General features: G+C 36.4%; 1 protein-coding gene across 1 annotated transcript in view; it reads right to left on the bottom strand.

The window, feature by feature from the left end:
• Positions 1-12,492, bottom strand: part of LMO7 (LIM domain 7) — a 48,479-nt gene extending 35,987 nt beyond the window's left edge. The window contains exons 1-7 of the mRNA XM_077806935.1: positions 12,263-12,492; positions 10,931-11,224; positions 10,494-10,628; positions 9,373-10,092; positions 7,830-7,859; positions 4,318-4,435; positions 1,468-1,610 (exon numbers count right to left, since the gene is read on the bottom strand). Coding sequence (XP_077663061.1) covers positions 1,468-1,610; positions 4,318-4,435; positions 7,830-7,859; positions 9,373-10,092; positions 10,494-10,628; positions 10,931-11,224; positions 12,263-12,477 — 1,655 coding nt within the window. The 5' untranslated portion in view covers positions 12,478-12,492. The remainder of the gene's footprint in view (positions 1-1,467; positions 1,611-4,317; positions 4,436-7,829; positions 7,860-9,372; positions 10,093-10,493; positions 10,629-10,930; positions 11,225-12,262) is intronic.
• Between the last annotated feature and the right edge of the window lie 3,268 nt (positions 12,493-15,760).

Below are 15,760 nucleotides of genomic sequence, written 5' to 3'. Positions count from 1 at the left end.
AGACAGAGGACTCATTAACATACCAAAGGAGTGACCTGGAGAATACATGGACTTTAAGAAGTCTTTCAGCTATGAAATGCTCAAAGCAAAGACTGAACAAACTATGAAAGTCTTCCTGTTTAAATGAAAATGAATCTACCTCTAATCAAAAATTCAAATTCTCTCTTTTTTTCCACATTTTAAAATGACTAATGATATTTTCAAGTTGTAAACTGTTATGCCAAGAATGACCTTTTGCCTGAGAAAGCAATACAACTAGTTCACGTAAAAATGCTTGAAAGACTAGGTTTTCATTTTTAGGGTTTTTTTTTTTACATCTTACTTTATTTATTTTTTGATGTTCGGCAAGGGGTGGATGCCGAGTTAGATTTGGTAAGGTGGAGGACCTTAATAGCACTATAGAGTTTGGCTTACACTTTTCAATCTAGCTACTGTACTAGAATGGTATACCAATTTATAGAGAACACATTTTAGACATTTGCTAGCACTTAAGTGGAAGCTTGGTTCCTTGCCACACACATTTCCTTATTCTGTGAAATGAGACAAAAATATTATTTAGAAAACAGTTTTCAAAAGTTTTGGTAATATTGATATTAAATATGAATGTCTGTGTTATGTTACTGAACAAGATGTCATTTCTATCCTAGAAATAAAAACAATGGAAATTAAAAGTTTCTGAAACTCAAAATATTATATTTATGTTTTAAAAGTATCCTTTAAATTTAGTTTGTAAGTGTATGCAGCATGTATATATACCTAAACACATATCCCATTGATTTAAACATGGATGTCAGTGCATTTATAAAGCCACCACCTATAAGGCAAATGGTGTTGTTACTCCATTTAATTTCTGCTTATTTAGAGAGAAGTCTTAAAAATATTTACAGTCTGCTCATTCTGTAAACACCAGAAGGATTCATATAGCAACAGCATAGGGGAAAATTCAAGTGAAATCTCAATCCTGCTGTTTTGCAATATAAACAAAAGCCCTGGCTATGTTTACTCAAATGGCTAAAAAAGAATTTCAGTTGCAATATTAATGCAAAGAAAAATACACAGTCATAGTAAATCAGACAAACAAGATTATTCATTCTAGATAATTGTTTTTAGACCTGTTTAAAAATATACTCTTAAAGTGAATGAAGTTTGATTTCAAAGCAACATTTATTCCTACTTTGTTTCACTCTGCAAGTTACATTTTACTTTACTAACTTGCTTTAACTTCCACTTTAAAGAGTTTACTAGTATCTGCCTTTCAGTTGTTTAGATTTCTGCATTATATAAATGGACCCAAAGGTCAGTAAAGAGTAGCTTTATCAAAATATATTCTTCAAAAAAAGGTGTACTGAGTTAGTTCTATTTCATATATGAGCACAATTAAAATGCTAGTTAAAGCTGCTCTAAGATTAATTAACACATATGCTCAAACGTAAGTAATGCATACAACATCTCCATTAGGTGCATTACCTGTCCTGCTGCATTTCTTTCAGTGACTTGCTATTTCTTTCAGAAGTCTCAGAGGCTCTCCTTTCGATTTCTTCTCTCTCCTCCTTTTTCTTTTGCAAATCCGAAGTGAAACTTTTTCGACGATTTTTCCATTTTGCTAGATCCTAAAACAAATCACATTAATATATGAAGATCTGATTTTCTAGAGATCTCGAACAACTACTGAGACTATCCCATTACATTGCTTAGACTGCTCATTCCAACTGGATACCAGTGTCTCCTAATTTTGCTTTATAAAGCCTGCTTGTCTGCACCAAGTCTAGAGTCTCATGTGTCTTCCTGAAAAATCTGAACCAAATGATTCTGACCTAAACGTTTCTGAGAAGGACTGTGTTTGTATTTTTCAGGTAAGGTGGCCTGCTGCCTATCGTTAAGTAAGGGTAACAATTGCAATTTTACACCATAAAGAAAAAGTGCAGTTTTCCTTTTAACTTCTTTCCAGTCACCTCTGGCAGATGAAATTTAATGTTGACAAATGCAAAGTAATGCACATTGGAAAATGTAATGCCAACTACACATATGAAATGATGGGGTCTAAATTAGCTGTTACCACTCAGGAAAGATCTTGGAGTCATTGTGGATAGTTCTCTGAAAACATCCACCCAATGTGCAGTGGCAGTCAAAAAAGCAAACAGAATGCTGGGAATAATTAAGAAAGGGATAGACTATAAGACAGAAAATATATTGCCTCTATATAAATCCATGGTACACCCACATCCTGAATACTGTTAGCAAATGTGGTCGCTCCATCTCAAAAAAGATATATTGGAATTGGAAGAGATTCAGAAAAGGGCAACAAAAATTATTAGGGCTATGGAATGGCTTCCGGATGAGGAGAGATTAAATAAGACTGGGACTTTTCAGCTTGGAAAAGAGACGGCTAAGGGGAGATATGATTGAGGTCTATAAAATCATAACTGGTGTAGAGAAAGTAGATAAGGAAGTGTTGTTTACTACTTCTCATAACACAAGAACTAGGAGTCACCAAATGAAATTAATAGGCAGCAGGTTTAAAACAAATAAAAGGAAGTATTTCTTCACAGAACACACAGTCAACTTGTGGAACTCCTTGCCAGAGAATGTTGCGAAGGCCAAGAACATAAGGTTCAAAAAGGAACTATATAAATTCATGGAGGATAGGTCCATCAGTGGCTATTAGCCAGGATGGGCAGGAATGGTGTCCCTAGCCTCTGTTTGCCAGAAGCTGGGAATTAGCAAGAGGGGATGGATCACTGGATGATTACCTGTTCTGTTCATTCCCTTTGGGGAACCTGGCACTGGCCACTGTCAGCAGACAGGATACTGGGCTAGATGGACATTTGGTCTGACCCAGTAGGGCCATTCTTATGTTATGTTCTCTTCAATATTTATCTAAAATGTAACAGCAATGCTTAACTGGATATTAACTTTAAGTGAGTGAGAGAGAGAGTGAGTGTAAAATACAGAAAAGTAAAGCAACATCTGAATGGATTCATGTATGGACTTGAGTATATACCCGCCTTAAATCCTAAATAGAAACTGTGAAGTATCAGCCTAATTTATGTTTTGTTTGTTCATGTTCTAAAATCACAATGCAGTTTAGCAGTCAGCTGTGTCTGCCCCATAGAATACCAGAACTAATTTAAGCAGAAGTGCTAAATGTTTAGAACCAAGATGCATTAACTAAGCAATGTTGCTCAGTGCCCAGTGCTTATTAACACTAACCCCTCACTTCTATAATCATTACATTTCAACATTTGAAGGAAAAAATTAAGGTTTTGATATGCCCTGACGGATGGATAGATGATTAAAAATGCTTATCTCAAAGCTGGGATATTAGTTTTCATGGTAAATGTAAACAAGGACTTTTTTTTAAGGGAGAAAAACTAAAAAAATTGGAAGAGAAAACACATGGGATATTTTTCCGAATGACTAAACATTCAAACATAAAACCATCCAAATAGCTTTACAATGTCACTGCATGTGACTATGTGCTAAATTATTGCACCTAAAAATACACATTCTGCCTCTCATTAGATTTCACAGTACCACTAGTATGGCGTGCCCCACCAACACACACACACACACACGTTTGGTTTTGTTCTGCTAATCTGATCCGCAGCCTTTTTTGTACCCCTTCCTGTGAAACTAGTTTATAAGATTACTGTACTGCAATACATTGTCTATTAGTATTTTAAAGAAATTTACGCTTGCCATTACGTTAACCAAAAAAAAAAAAGATGCAAATAACTGGTAAAATGACACTCTGCTAATTATAGTGCCTTATCTTTCATTGTCCTGCACATAAATTGGGCCTGAAGCTGGTTTTTATTTTTGTACTCTTTAAAAGCTATCATACAGATAAATATTCCTCTGCAGAGTTGATCAAACAAACAGATAACACAGAAAGAAAAGGAGTACTTGTGGCACTATAGAGACTAACAAATTTATCTGAGCATAAGCTTTTGTGAGCTACAGCTCACTTCATCGAATGCATCCAATGAAGTGAGCTGTAGCTCACGAAAGCTTATGCTCAAATAAATTGGTTAGTCTCTAAGGTGCCACAAGTACTCCTTTTCTTTTTGCGAATACAGACTAACACGGCTGCTACTCTGAAAGATAACACAGAAGCATTAAGGATTAAGGATTTAAGCATTAAGGATTTACATGCCACACACCCAGATAATCTACAAATGTTTAAACTGGTCATTTATGACCCAATCCTGTGAAGTGCTGACACCCAATGCCCTTTGGCTTGAGTGAAAAGTGACACTGGATTACAGAACTGGGCCCTTAGTGGGGCATTTAGGGGGAGCAGAAAGGAACACTCACATCTTGCCACTTTTGATCTTGTTCCTGTAGCTTGGATTTTATTTTCTGTAGCTCTTCATAACGAACCTGGCGCAGCACTTGGGCCTCATCTGCACTGACATCATTCAAAGACTTGCTCCTAGGACCAAAAACATTGTTTTGCTTAATGTAGTCTTTGCCAGTCAGACTTCCAAGAGGGAGGAAGGGATTTATATTAATATAACTTAAGCTGTCCTATCATGCATTTTTAGACAGAGCAGGAAAAACATATACTAGCTATTTTTCAGTATCCTGTATGCAGTGGTGCCAACACAAACATCAGTGACAGCATCACTGGTCAAACGTGAATAGGAAAAGTGAGACTCCTATGGTCTCCTAGCAGCTTTGTGCTGACAATTCAAACTGCACTTCTCTGCTCTTGAACTCTCTCCCTCTGTTCAGATTTTTTTTTTTTTTTTTAACTCTCCCCATGTGTTCAAAATCTCATGATGGATCTCCTCTGCCTCTTTGAACTAAATATTTCTTCTCACCTAATCCCACTCTCCTCTCTACTTTCTCCTTCTGCGTTTATAATTTCATTAGTCTGCCTATTCCTCAGGGTCACAAGCTTGGTGTCATTTTCAATTCTCTCTTCTTCTCTTCCCTTCCATCCATCTCCAGGTGCTCAAAAAATGTTGCCACCTCTCCAGCAAAACTGATTTCTAAAAGACCACTCCATTGTCACTACCGAAAAAGCTGGTTTGTGCTATGGTTCTCCTTTGCCTGGACTACTATCAAATTCCACCTCAGTCTCCCTGACTGTTCTCTTGAATCTAACATCCAACAGCTAAAATAACCTTATTCTCACTCTGCTCTCACCATGCAACCCTTCTCCCCCAGTACTTCCACTGTCTCCCTCTCTTCCCTAATTCTTCAACACTGGTTTCTTGCACCCTGCTTTCCATGTCTGACTTCCACTCTTGCACTACGAATTCATCTGCTCCTGCCCTAACTTTATTCCCTCATTTAATGATTCCAGAACTTACGATTCACTTGCTATAGACTAGGACTCACATTAATTTGTGTTAGTCCTAGCCCTTTCTTTTCTTACTCCCCTCATTCATTGTCTATCCCATGCTCTATATTTGCCTAAATTGTAATCTCTTTGGGGCATGGACAGTGTCTTTTCTTAATCTTTTTAAAATGCTATGCAACAGCACGGTTCTATATTATGTATTTAAAAGGGACAGTCATTTTTTTTTTAAATTATTTCTCCCATTCAGAACAAAGCCCTATAAGTCTGTGAGGTCTTCGTATCCTCTATCCTCTTTAGTACTACCTGGGTTCAGAAGTCCCCTGCTAAAGCCCCAAATCCATCAAGTTTCCTTGTAGCCTGACTTCAGGGTTTGGCCATCTCATGGAGAGAGTGTATTATAATTTTCTCCCTGCCATTTCTGAAACTTTTTAAAGCCTCTTCTGGATTGACCATGGATGTACCTTTGGAGTGACATGGGACCCTCCCTTCCCATCACAGTACTTCAGTTGATTGCCTGAGGTGTGCTCCCACCCAACCAGCTCAGGGAGCAAAGTGACTGAAAAAGTAACCCATTGTATGATGACCTGAATGACAGTGAGTGGCCACTAGAACACCAGGCCAATAGAACATATTAAATGTTCCTGAAAGGGAGGAATTAACAGTACTCACGTAAGCCAGTTATAACATGAAAAGGTATCGTACACATTTCACTTATTTTTGCCAAAATAATTCAGTCCTGATCTGCTCCTCCAAACTTGAGCCTATCTGAAGCAGACATGAGCTGTATAAAATTATGTGGTGGTTTTGTGATGCATGCAACTAGGGACTAGGAAGAGGCTAAACTTAATTTCAGTGGCAACCTAAGACTTTGGACTCTGCTCTTTAGAACATAAAAAAGTACAGCACTCAGTTATTGCCCGTTTATTTTATTTTTTTTAAATGGGAAGCATGCCAATTCTAGCAACAATACCATGGTTACTACCTCACTCAGGCACTATTTGTTTGCTTAGTTTTCTGTCCTGTCCTTGTTTTTATAATTCACTTTTATGTCAGGCACAGAAATGGTTTTTGTATTACAATAAACCGGTATCAAAGCACCAAAATGGTTCAAGACTAGTTGAGGGAATGTACACTAATTATTATGAACTGCTTTTTCCTCTCTTGCTTTTCTATATTCTCCTTGAACAAGACAGAAAATATAAATAATTGAAATTTATATATTTGACTAAAACCTACTTATAAAAAGTGTGTTATTTGTATGTAATCATCTTAACATCAAAAACTTATCTAATGGATATACCCTCGTATTCTCCCTCCTCTGAATATGTAGCAGAGCTCCCTCTCAGACCAGTTTTCACTCCTTGCTGATTTTGGCAATAATTAACCAATTATAAATAAAAGCATGTCACACAACTTTTTGGTTTTTTTTTTCCTTCTTCCAGATTTTGCTTCATTTCTACAGATCATGGTCAAAAAGTGAACAGATTTCAAAAGGGAAAACTAGAAAAAATTAGTAAACCATGCAAAAAACAAACATTCATGCATATTCAAATCTACGAAGTACATTCAGGCAAAAAAATCAGTAAAGCACTCCTCTTCCCAAACAAACACATATTGTAAGCCAAGTAAAAAGCAAGACTCAAATGACAAAATGGTGCTTTAATGTGTATTGCTGTCGTAGAACATGAAGGAAGTTTACACTTAGTATTCAGTCACCTAGCATTGGACAAATAGAATCAATAAATTATACAGTATCCAGAAAGCCCAACCTCTCTAGTGGAAACTATACCATTAAATAACCCTGAAAGAAAAAGCTACCCTCACTTGCCTATCTATTTTTATTTTAAGATGCCCTCGTTTTAAGTTGTATTTTTTGTGCAATCTTTGACAAAGACTCTTGACCTCAGACGCAGAATGATATCCAAAATAATAGGAAATACTGTACTAAATTAATTTCACATTAATTTAAGCTGCTCTTGATTTTCTTTTCTTATTCTCTCTCATTCTAGTTGATTTATTCCACACATTTGGACCTTGGCCAGTTGAGATGTCTTCCTATACTTTCTTACCAGGATAAACATAGGTATTTAAATTCACATCAACTTCAGTATTCTTCTCCGTACCCTCCATTAAAGAAGAAGAAATATTTACTAGCTTTACTCTAGATTTGTTAAAACTCTAAAAATCCAATTTGAATATAGGGGGAAAAACACACAAGTTTCAGCAAGAGTGAAATTTCACAACTGATTTTTAAAAGCTTGACAACAGCAGCCATTGCAATTTATTTACTATATGTGCAATATTTTATGCTACAATGAGCTTCTATCAGAAGTATAGCTATTGTGTTCCCTATAACTTATGGAAATTACTCAAGTCCAGAACTACAAAGCAGCATGCACAAGGTGCTCTGAGCAAGAGTTTTTAGCTATTATGCATGCATAAAAATTACTGGAAAAGTTTAATAAGATGCACAAAACAAATAGTATGGTGAAATTTTTGTATTTTATCATAAACTTACCCATCCTCATCAGAAAGCTTTTGAAACAGTCTGAGAAATCAGAAAACCAAAAAAATTCATTTCAGGGTCTTACTCTATATGTAAGAGAACATTTAGAAGTTTGATGCAGAAGCACTTTGACTAAAGTGATGGGAGAACAACAAAAGATCAAGAGTTACAGGCTTGGATCAGTACCTCAAAGTTCAGATGCAAGTCAAACTTACGAGAAACTGTGTATTCTGGAAGTCAAGCTTAAAAATCTCACAATACGAAAAGGTCCCTATCACAATTCCTAGCATTTTCTGTTTTGGAAATAATGCATGAACAGTCTAATAGTTATTACTCATTGCCTCTTCCAGTGCTATCTAACACCAGGAAGTGCAGACAAAAAATGATGACTATTTTGAACTGAGTCCTAAGACAAAGTTTGGTTCAGAAAGGTTATATTTTTGTTCAAAGTAATTTTCCCATTCCTAATTTTAATGCATGTAATAAATGGAATGAATGAACAGAATGCCAAAATGCATTCAGCTTAACACATTAAGATGCAGAACGAGATGCATCCAATATGATGCACTGAATTAATTTTTTTTAAATTTTAAAATACTTAGTGAAGACATTGAGTATAAATATAATTTTTATTGAGTGAAATAGTCTTAGAAGTCAATTATATTCAGGTGTTTTAGAAATACTTTTAACCAAATGTAAGCTTTGTCTAGCTGTGTTAAGCTTCAAAATTAACAACATACACAATATTAGCTGGAACACAAAATTGTATCAGTTATGAAATAAGGATGCTGAATGAGAAAAATTGCAACTTGCAATTCCGTATTTTCAGCGATAAGGAGGACTTGAAAAACCCACTCTCTCTGAGTGAGCACAGAGTTTGAAAGAGGGCTGGGCAGCAGTTAAAACAGAGGGCAGATAGGATAGCAAGGCTCTGAGTGAGCCAGGCAAGGAGTTGAGCATTAAATGGTGACACATTTGATTTGAAAAAAGGGAAGACTTGACTAGAGAAACGAAGATAGGCTAGAGGAAGTTAAATATATACATACACACATACCCCCTTTTGGGAGCGTGCTTTTTAGGGTCATGGCACAGGCATTGTTCATCTAGTATAGTACCCTTTGAGCTGTGGGCGAGTGAGCCTTGGGAAATTTTTTAAATCCTAGCTCATAAGCAGTATTAACAGAGCTTCTATTTCCTAAGACCCTTCAATAACGTATACAGATCATTTAGGAATGTTTGTACACTAGTGTAGAGAAATGACATTGCCTTCCCTGGTCTCTGAAGTGCTCATATTCCTGCTCAATCATAGAAAGATGCATGTTTCCTTCAGTCTCAAATTATACAATATACATTACTGGAAGCAATCGAATAATCTAAACCATGTTGAAAATACGGTATTGCCCTGTCATAAGCTTTTCCACCACTACACAAAATAAATACATTGCAGTTTCACACTACATGCACGGTTCCATTCAGTACAAGATGATGCTTTTCTTAATGGGAACATTTCAAATACTCAGACACAAGCACTCTCCACACAGGGACACAACCTGACCTCTCAACCATCTGGCGTTTCTTGTGTCTAACTTTGCTGGCCTCTCTGATAGCCTCCCATTTTTTCCAGTCTTCTTCGCTGCATGGACCTGGAGTAAAACTGACTGGCTGCAGAACACTTCCTACTTTCCAGGACTCAATCTTGCGAGTCAGCATGTCATCCTTCTTCTGCTGCAAAGAGGGTGATAAGACTCTACCACCATTTTTTTCATCTTCTGTTGGGTTAGTCTTGTCAAGTAAACAAAGAAATTTGGATTGGATTTCTGGTGGAAGACTCCAAGGGTCAGGAAAGAGTGCAGGATGGTATTTGTCTGGAGCACCTGATAAAGGCACTTCTTTTTTATGTGTTTGTACTTTACGAACAATCATGTCATCTTTTTCTAAGTCTGGAATAACAGGTTGGTCCTCTCTGGGTTGCAGAATTATTTCACCCTCTAAAGGAGGTTCTTGCTCAGAGGATTTTCTAAAGTATTCAAAAGCTTGGAGAGCAATTGGATTCATGTGGAAAGTCCCAATCTTCCGAACAAACAAATCGTCATTTTCCAAGTCTGGATATGGGTCTCCATTCAGAGTTTCCCTCTGGTTCCATCCTGGTGTAAAAAAAATATTCTTTCTGCATGTTATGACCCTAGGGCCAGAAGTAGGATCAATTTTGGTCTTCATTTCAGAAGACAAGTAGTCATCAGAGTATTTTTGGAGGGTCTGAAGTAATGAAAACTGACTGAAGCATATAAAACAAAAAAGAGGAAGGTAGAATATCATTAATTGCCAGAAGACTCAGACTGCAGACAAAAAGTATTCAGAGGAGCATTTGTTTTAGAATGGAATATTCTGAGAAGCACACATACAATTCAGTATTTGCTACAATGCAGCACATATCCACCCCTCTAAAATGATAGTACAGCATATTAACCTTGGTAGAAACAGCAAGATCACATGCTCAATACACAAAGCCAACGATCTTTTACAGTTTGTTATGCCTTTCAGTAAACTAGCAACTTGTGACTATGTACAGAGATAACAGTAACTTCACGGGTTGCACTTTTAATTCACTCAACTGTTGCATTACGAGTAGTTTCCCTTGATGCAGCAAGTGTACACAGTTCATGCAATTATATCAACCTGCGTTGATCAGAGGCGTATGTGATTCCCCCTTCTGCAATGTGGGACAATGATTCCCCCACATAATCAGCAGTCAGTTTGGCATTGCTTTGTTTATAGACTGAATCTTCATCCTCAGAATCAGACTTCCTTCTACTGTAGAGTAGCATGAGGAATGGAAAAGAGCGGAAGTTAATATTTAGAGTAATTATGGACCAAAGCACAAAAAGATAGAGGTGCATTTGTCTATTGTAGATAATACATCAGTTTATTTCCCTGCAAAAGCCTCTGTTTGAACAACAAATAAGACACAAAAAAGCCAGCTGTTAAACTTTAAAGAAACAGCCAGTGGAGTTGATAAAAAACAGACAAAAAAAGGTTTCTTGATGCATTTAAAGCTACAGTGCACTCAAACACTGTGCATACACGAGATGTAAGAGGAGCATGCACACACAAACCTGAATCCCTGAAGGTCCTTATACCATGGTTTGGAAGAGGATCCTTTTTTGATTTTTTTCCAATGCAATTCTTCTTCTGGAGTCCAAAATTTAGGTAGAAACTTATCAAAAGAAACCACTGGGTTTGAAACTGCAGAGTTTAGTTTGCGAACATAGAGATCATCTTTTTCAATGTTTGGGATGCCTACTGCCTTTTCTTCCTCATCATCAGAATAGCCGGAGAATTTTGAAGAAATATTAACTTTTGGCTTGCTTTCCTCTTTAGGGTCCAAATGCCTCTGCCTCCTCTGGTTACTGTTCAAAATAGCCAATCAGTTAAGATACTTTAGAAGCAACTTCATAACATATGCAAGAGACATGCTTTTTGGCTCAAAAGTTCAAAATTGTGAATGAAGCAAATTAGTTTTTAATTCCATTACTGCAGCACTAAAACAAAGTTAAGTGGTTATAACAGCATCTTATTTCATCTGATAAAAAGAAAGGAATTTGACTACAAAGAATGTAGTAATTTATCAGCAGCGTTAAACAAATGCTGATTAGAAATGTTGCTTTTTGATGCAGTTATTTATGGATTGCAATTTTGGTAGTACAATACTTTGGATCTAGGATTAGTATCTCTGACCTCATCGGTTCAAGCACAGCAGCTAATGGACCAGCTGGATAATTTTGTTGCAAACAAGATTTAGGAGAGTCCTTGTGCAAGATGTAAAGATGTCCAGGTGCAGCAGAACTCACAGGGCTCTTTTTTATTAAGAATCTACGTTTTGCTAAATCATCCATAATCACATCAGGCAGTCTTCTTTCATCTTCTGAATCAGAGCCACTGTCATACTCATAGATCATCTGCAGGGAAGCTGGATTTGTAAACCCACATTCTGCTCTGCTATTCTGACATGAAGCTAAAGGATTCTTTCCTCGTCCACTGAGATTGACCAAAACAGGAACAAAGTGAAGACAGTGAAATCACCTAGGTCATGATGAAGCCCCAAAAATGCCCAATAATCTCAAGTGTGTACATTTACAAATTGGAAAACTGGACAGCAGAGATTAGTAACAAAATCTGGATAAGCTTTAACCTAAAAAGTTAAACATATGTTCTGCTTGCTTTAATTCTGCATTTTCAGATCATATAAATTTCCACTGTTAAAGTTTTATCCATGTCACAATGTTATTCATCAACGAGCTATGCACAGAAACAATGTTTTTTATTTTGTAAATCTCATATACTTTACTTTTAATTACAGTAAAGGCAGCTTCTCTTGCTTTAATGAATAAGTCTGTTCCTTTTGCCATAAATCAAAAGTTTGCTCTATTTAGATAATACCCTAGTACCTTGAAAATGTTCCATCTGGCTCAGTGAAGACAGGACTTGCCCAGCTTCTTCTGTTGTCCTCATTCTTCTCTGTCCTTTTTTTTCTGAGTGGTGCTGGCATATATGATGCCTGTTTGGTTTTGCAGGGTAAGAAACGATTGAACTCTGCAGCAGGTTTTGGTTCAATCACAGCAGTCCTGCGATATGACATGTCATCTTTGCCAGAATCATGCATTTTGTAAGGCAGTTCAGAGTCTGTGTCACTTTCGCAACCTTAAAAAAAAAAAAAAGAGCCAAAAGCACATAGTTTATCCTCTAGATTTAAATCTGATTAAAACCTAAAATAAAATAAACAAAAATAAAGTTGATTGAGCTATGTATTTTCAGAAGTTTCACCTGCAAACATGCAAAGCTACTAACAAGATAACAGCAGAGGTATTTTTAGAAGCACGCCATGAAGCTTTGATAGGATGCATTAGGTTGAAATTGGTTTACATACTAGTGTTAAAATGTAAATGAATGTTTTACTGTCCCCATTTGAGGCTGAAAGCAAAGTGCTAATCTCCAGAACTAAACTTAATTTTAAAGTTGTGCATTTGCCATTCAAATCAGTCAAAAAGACTGTGTGTTAGCACATTTCATGTACTAGTGAGAAATTTGATACTACTTTTGATTTATGAAATGTCATTAGATTAACACAACTCCAAAGAGGTTGGCTGAGGCCAGGAAAAAAAAAAAAAAAAAAAAAAATCTATGAAACCTTGACCAAGTAGCTCATAGAATTTACACATTTGGTTTAGTAAATTATACTGTTTAAACAGATCTGAAAACTTGGACACCTATAAAGTCAATTTTACTTTACCATTGAAATTTAAAAGCATTCAACTACAGAAAATATGCTATATCCAAAAATAATGGAAGGAATTTGATTTAACAATTTTGGCTCTTGGCAATTTTCTTCATCAAAACTAAAAAGCCAAAATAAAATTACATCTATTTTCAAAATCTGGGATGAAAACCTTTTGAAGTATTTCACTTCGATGTTGGTTTATGAGGGAATGTGGAAAAAAAAATTAGAGGTATGACATGCCTACAAAAAGAACAAGATAGAAAAGACTTATAATTAAGAGGTCTGTCTAAAGATCTTTAAATAATATTACCTAAAAGTGTTGAAATATACAAGCAAAGGAGAACAGGATGTGTTAAGTGTAAAGCTCGGCTTCATTTCCCATCTTCCTGGCTGCTAGTGATTTAAGTCCCACATTTAGGGTACATCTACACTGGAGCTGGAGATGTAATTTCCTTCTGGGGAAGATGTACATGTGCTACCTTTGGCCAAGCTGTTAAAAACAGCAGTGTAGCTACTCTGGCAAGGGTAGTGGCTCAACTACACTGCTATTTTTGGTGTGCTAGCTGAATCAAAGCTAGCGCATATACGTCTATCTGAGCTGGAAAATTACATCGCTAGCTGTAAATGAGCTAGAATGCCCTTAGATAAGTATTATATTACGCATGTATTACATCATTTGTAAAATGCATAATTAGACTTTTCATCTGCTGTTCTCAATGTGCTTTACAAAGCATTTCTATCCGCCTTTCCTAAATGGGGCAACAAGCCCAGAAAAGTGACTTGCCAAGAGTTAAACAACAAATCAGTGGTAGTGTCCAGTGCTCTAGCCATTGGAACAGTGAATACACAGAAGAATAGCCTTAACTTAATATGTAAAATAATCCACATTTTACACCTTAGTTGTTTGGGATTTTTTAAATAAGTTATAGGCATTCCAGTTCTTCACAGAAAGCAATCTCATGTAGCATCTCCTTTGAAACTAGACACACCTGTGGAGATTCTAAAATCTGAAAACCATCATTAGTGCTGGTTGAAAAATGTTAGGTGTGTATTAATTAAAATAAATAGAAGACTTTTTATTTTTCAGTTTTGGTTATGATGTTGAAAGTTTTTGGAAAAAATGAAAATTTTCCATGAAGGCTTATTATGATCAAAAACTTTCAAATCAAAATTTTTTGCAAGCACTATTAATCATGCAGTTCAACAGTAAAATCAATCCCACTTCCAATCAAAGCAGTGTGGGATAGGAGAAAAACCTGGTGATAGGCAAGTGGTCAGCAGCCAAACCCGCCCCACAATTTAAAAATGAGCAAGAGAGGACAGTGAGGCAAAAGTCCCAAACAGTCCAACTGGAGACACATTTGTGTGACTAGATTATTTGTTTTCAGCCAGTTGCTAGCTAGTCAATAACTCTTCGTGCAAAAACATCCTGATATGGCACCCAGTACTACTGCAGCAGCATCTGACTTGGAGCTGCCTTTGAAATCAGTGGGAATTTAATGTGTTGAGCAGCTGCAATATTAGGTCCATACACTTTCTTCCCCCAATCTGTCTCCAACAATCCATAAATTAACAGAGAACCCTAATAAGCAAAAATACCTTCACTGCCACCCTTCAAGGTTATATCTGATGAAAAGCTTGTGGAGGATCTTGAACCAAAGGAGTCCAGGCTATCGAAAGAATCGTCTCTTTTATGGCTAGTGGAAGGTGAAAATGCTTCTCCACGGTCAATGTACCAAATATCACCGTACCCGCTATCCCTGCCACTGCTTTTCAGACTGCTGGATTCTTCGAGGGCCTAAAGGAATAAGTTATTTTTTTTTGTTTTGAGCAGTTATTTTTTTCAGCAATTTAAGAAGCAGGTAGTATTTTACATAGTGCATGTTATACACACTATTAAACTGGTAGTGGAAGAACCCAAATACGCTTGAAGTTTCTTAAGCACATTAGAAAAAAAAATGTGAGGAGAAATATCTGCCATCTTTCTACAAGAAAAATGTAATTAAACCCCAAAGAGATGTTTGGAGTTGACATCTCTAATGCACAGCATATGGCAAACTATGCAGCATACATTTAAAACTCAGCCTTACAAAAGTCCATAGCAATTACTATTCCATCTGGATTTCTTACCCTGGTCAGAGCTTGTCCTAGTAATTTCTCAAATGCTTTAAGGTTAAGGTTTGGACCATTGTAACCAGGGTTGTTTTTTGCTTTCCTCCCCAGCCAGTATAATGTAATCAAAACCTAAAACCAAAAAGACAAATTGAGAAGTTCATTAGTTAACTATTAAACAGCATGCCGTGCAAAAATGTTTGAACACAAACTGCTGTGGTTGTTTTCAGGTTTTCCATAATGAAGTGTAAAATCCCTTTTTTGTACATATTTGCCAAGCTGTCTCAATCAAAATCAGCTGAACAGTTACCATTGTGCTCCATACAGATGTGTGTCAGTGAGCGAATATTTAATTATTACTGTTTCTAATTAATTTTTTTTAGTAAAGTAAACCAGGAAGAGAGACACAGTAAGGTAGAATTAATCTACATCAGACACATGAACAGCTGAAGACTAAGCTAAGAATGACAACAGCATGACTGGAGAAGTTTTTAAAAGAGTAAACTGGAGTAAGTGTGAAATCATTTCAGAAAGCATTAAGGTAAACATGTCGTAC

The sequence above is a fragment of the Eretmochelys imbricata genome, chromosome 1 (genome assembly GCF_965152235.1).
Source record: "Eretmochelys imbricata isolate rEreImb1 chromosome 1, rEreImb1.hap1, whole genome shotgun sequence".
In the NCBI taxonomy this organism is placed as follows: Eukaryota; Metazoa; Chordata; order Testudines; family Cheloniidae; genus Eretmochelys; species Eretmochelys imbricata.
The sequence above is the reverse complement of the archived record's forward strand: the minus strand, read 5'-3'. Positions and strand labels throughout refer to the sequence as shown.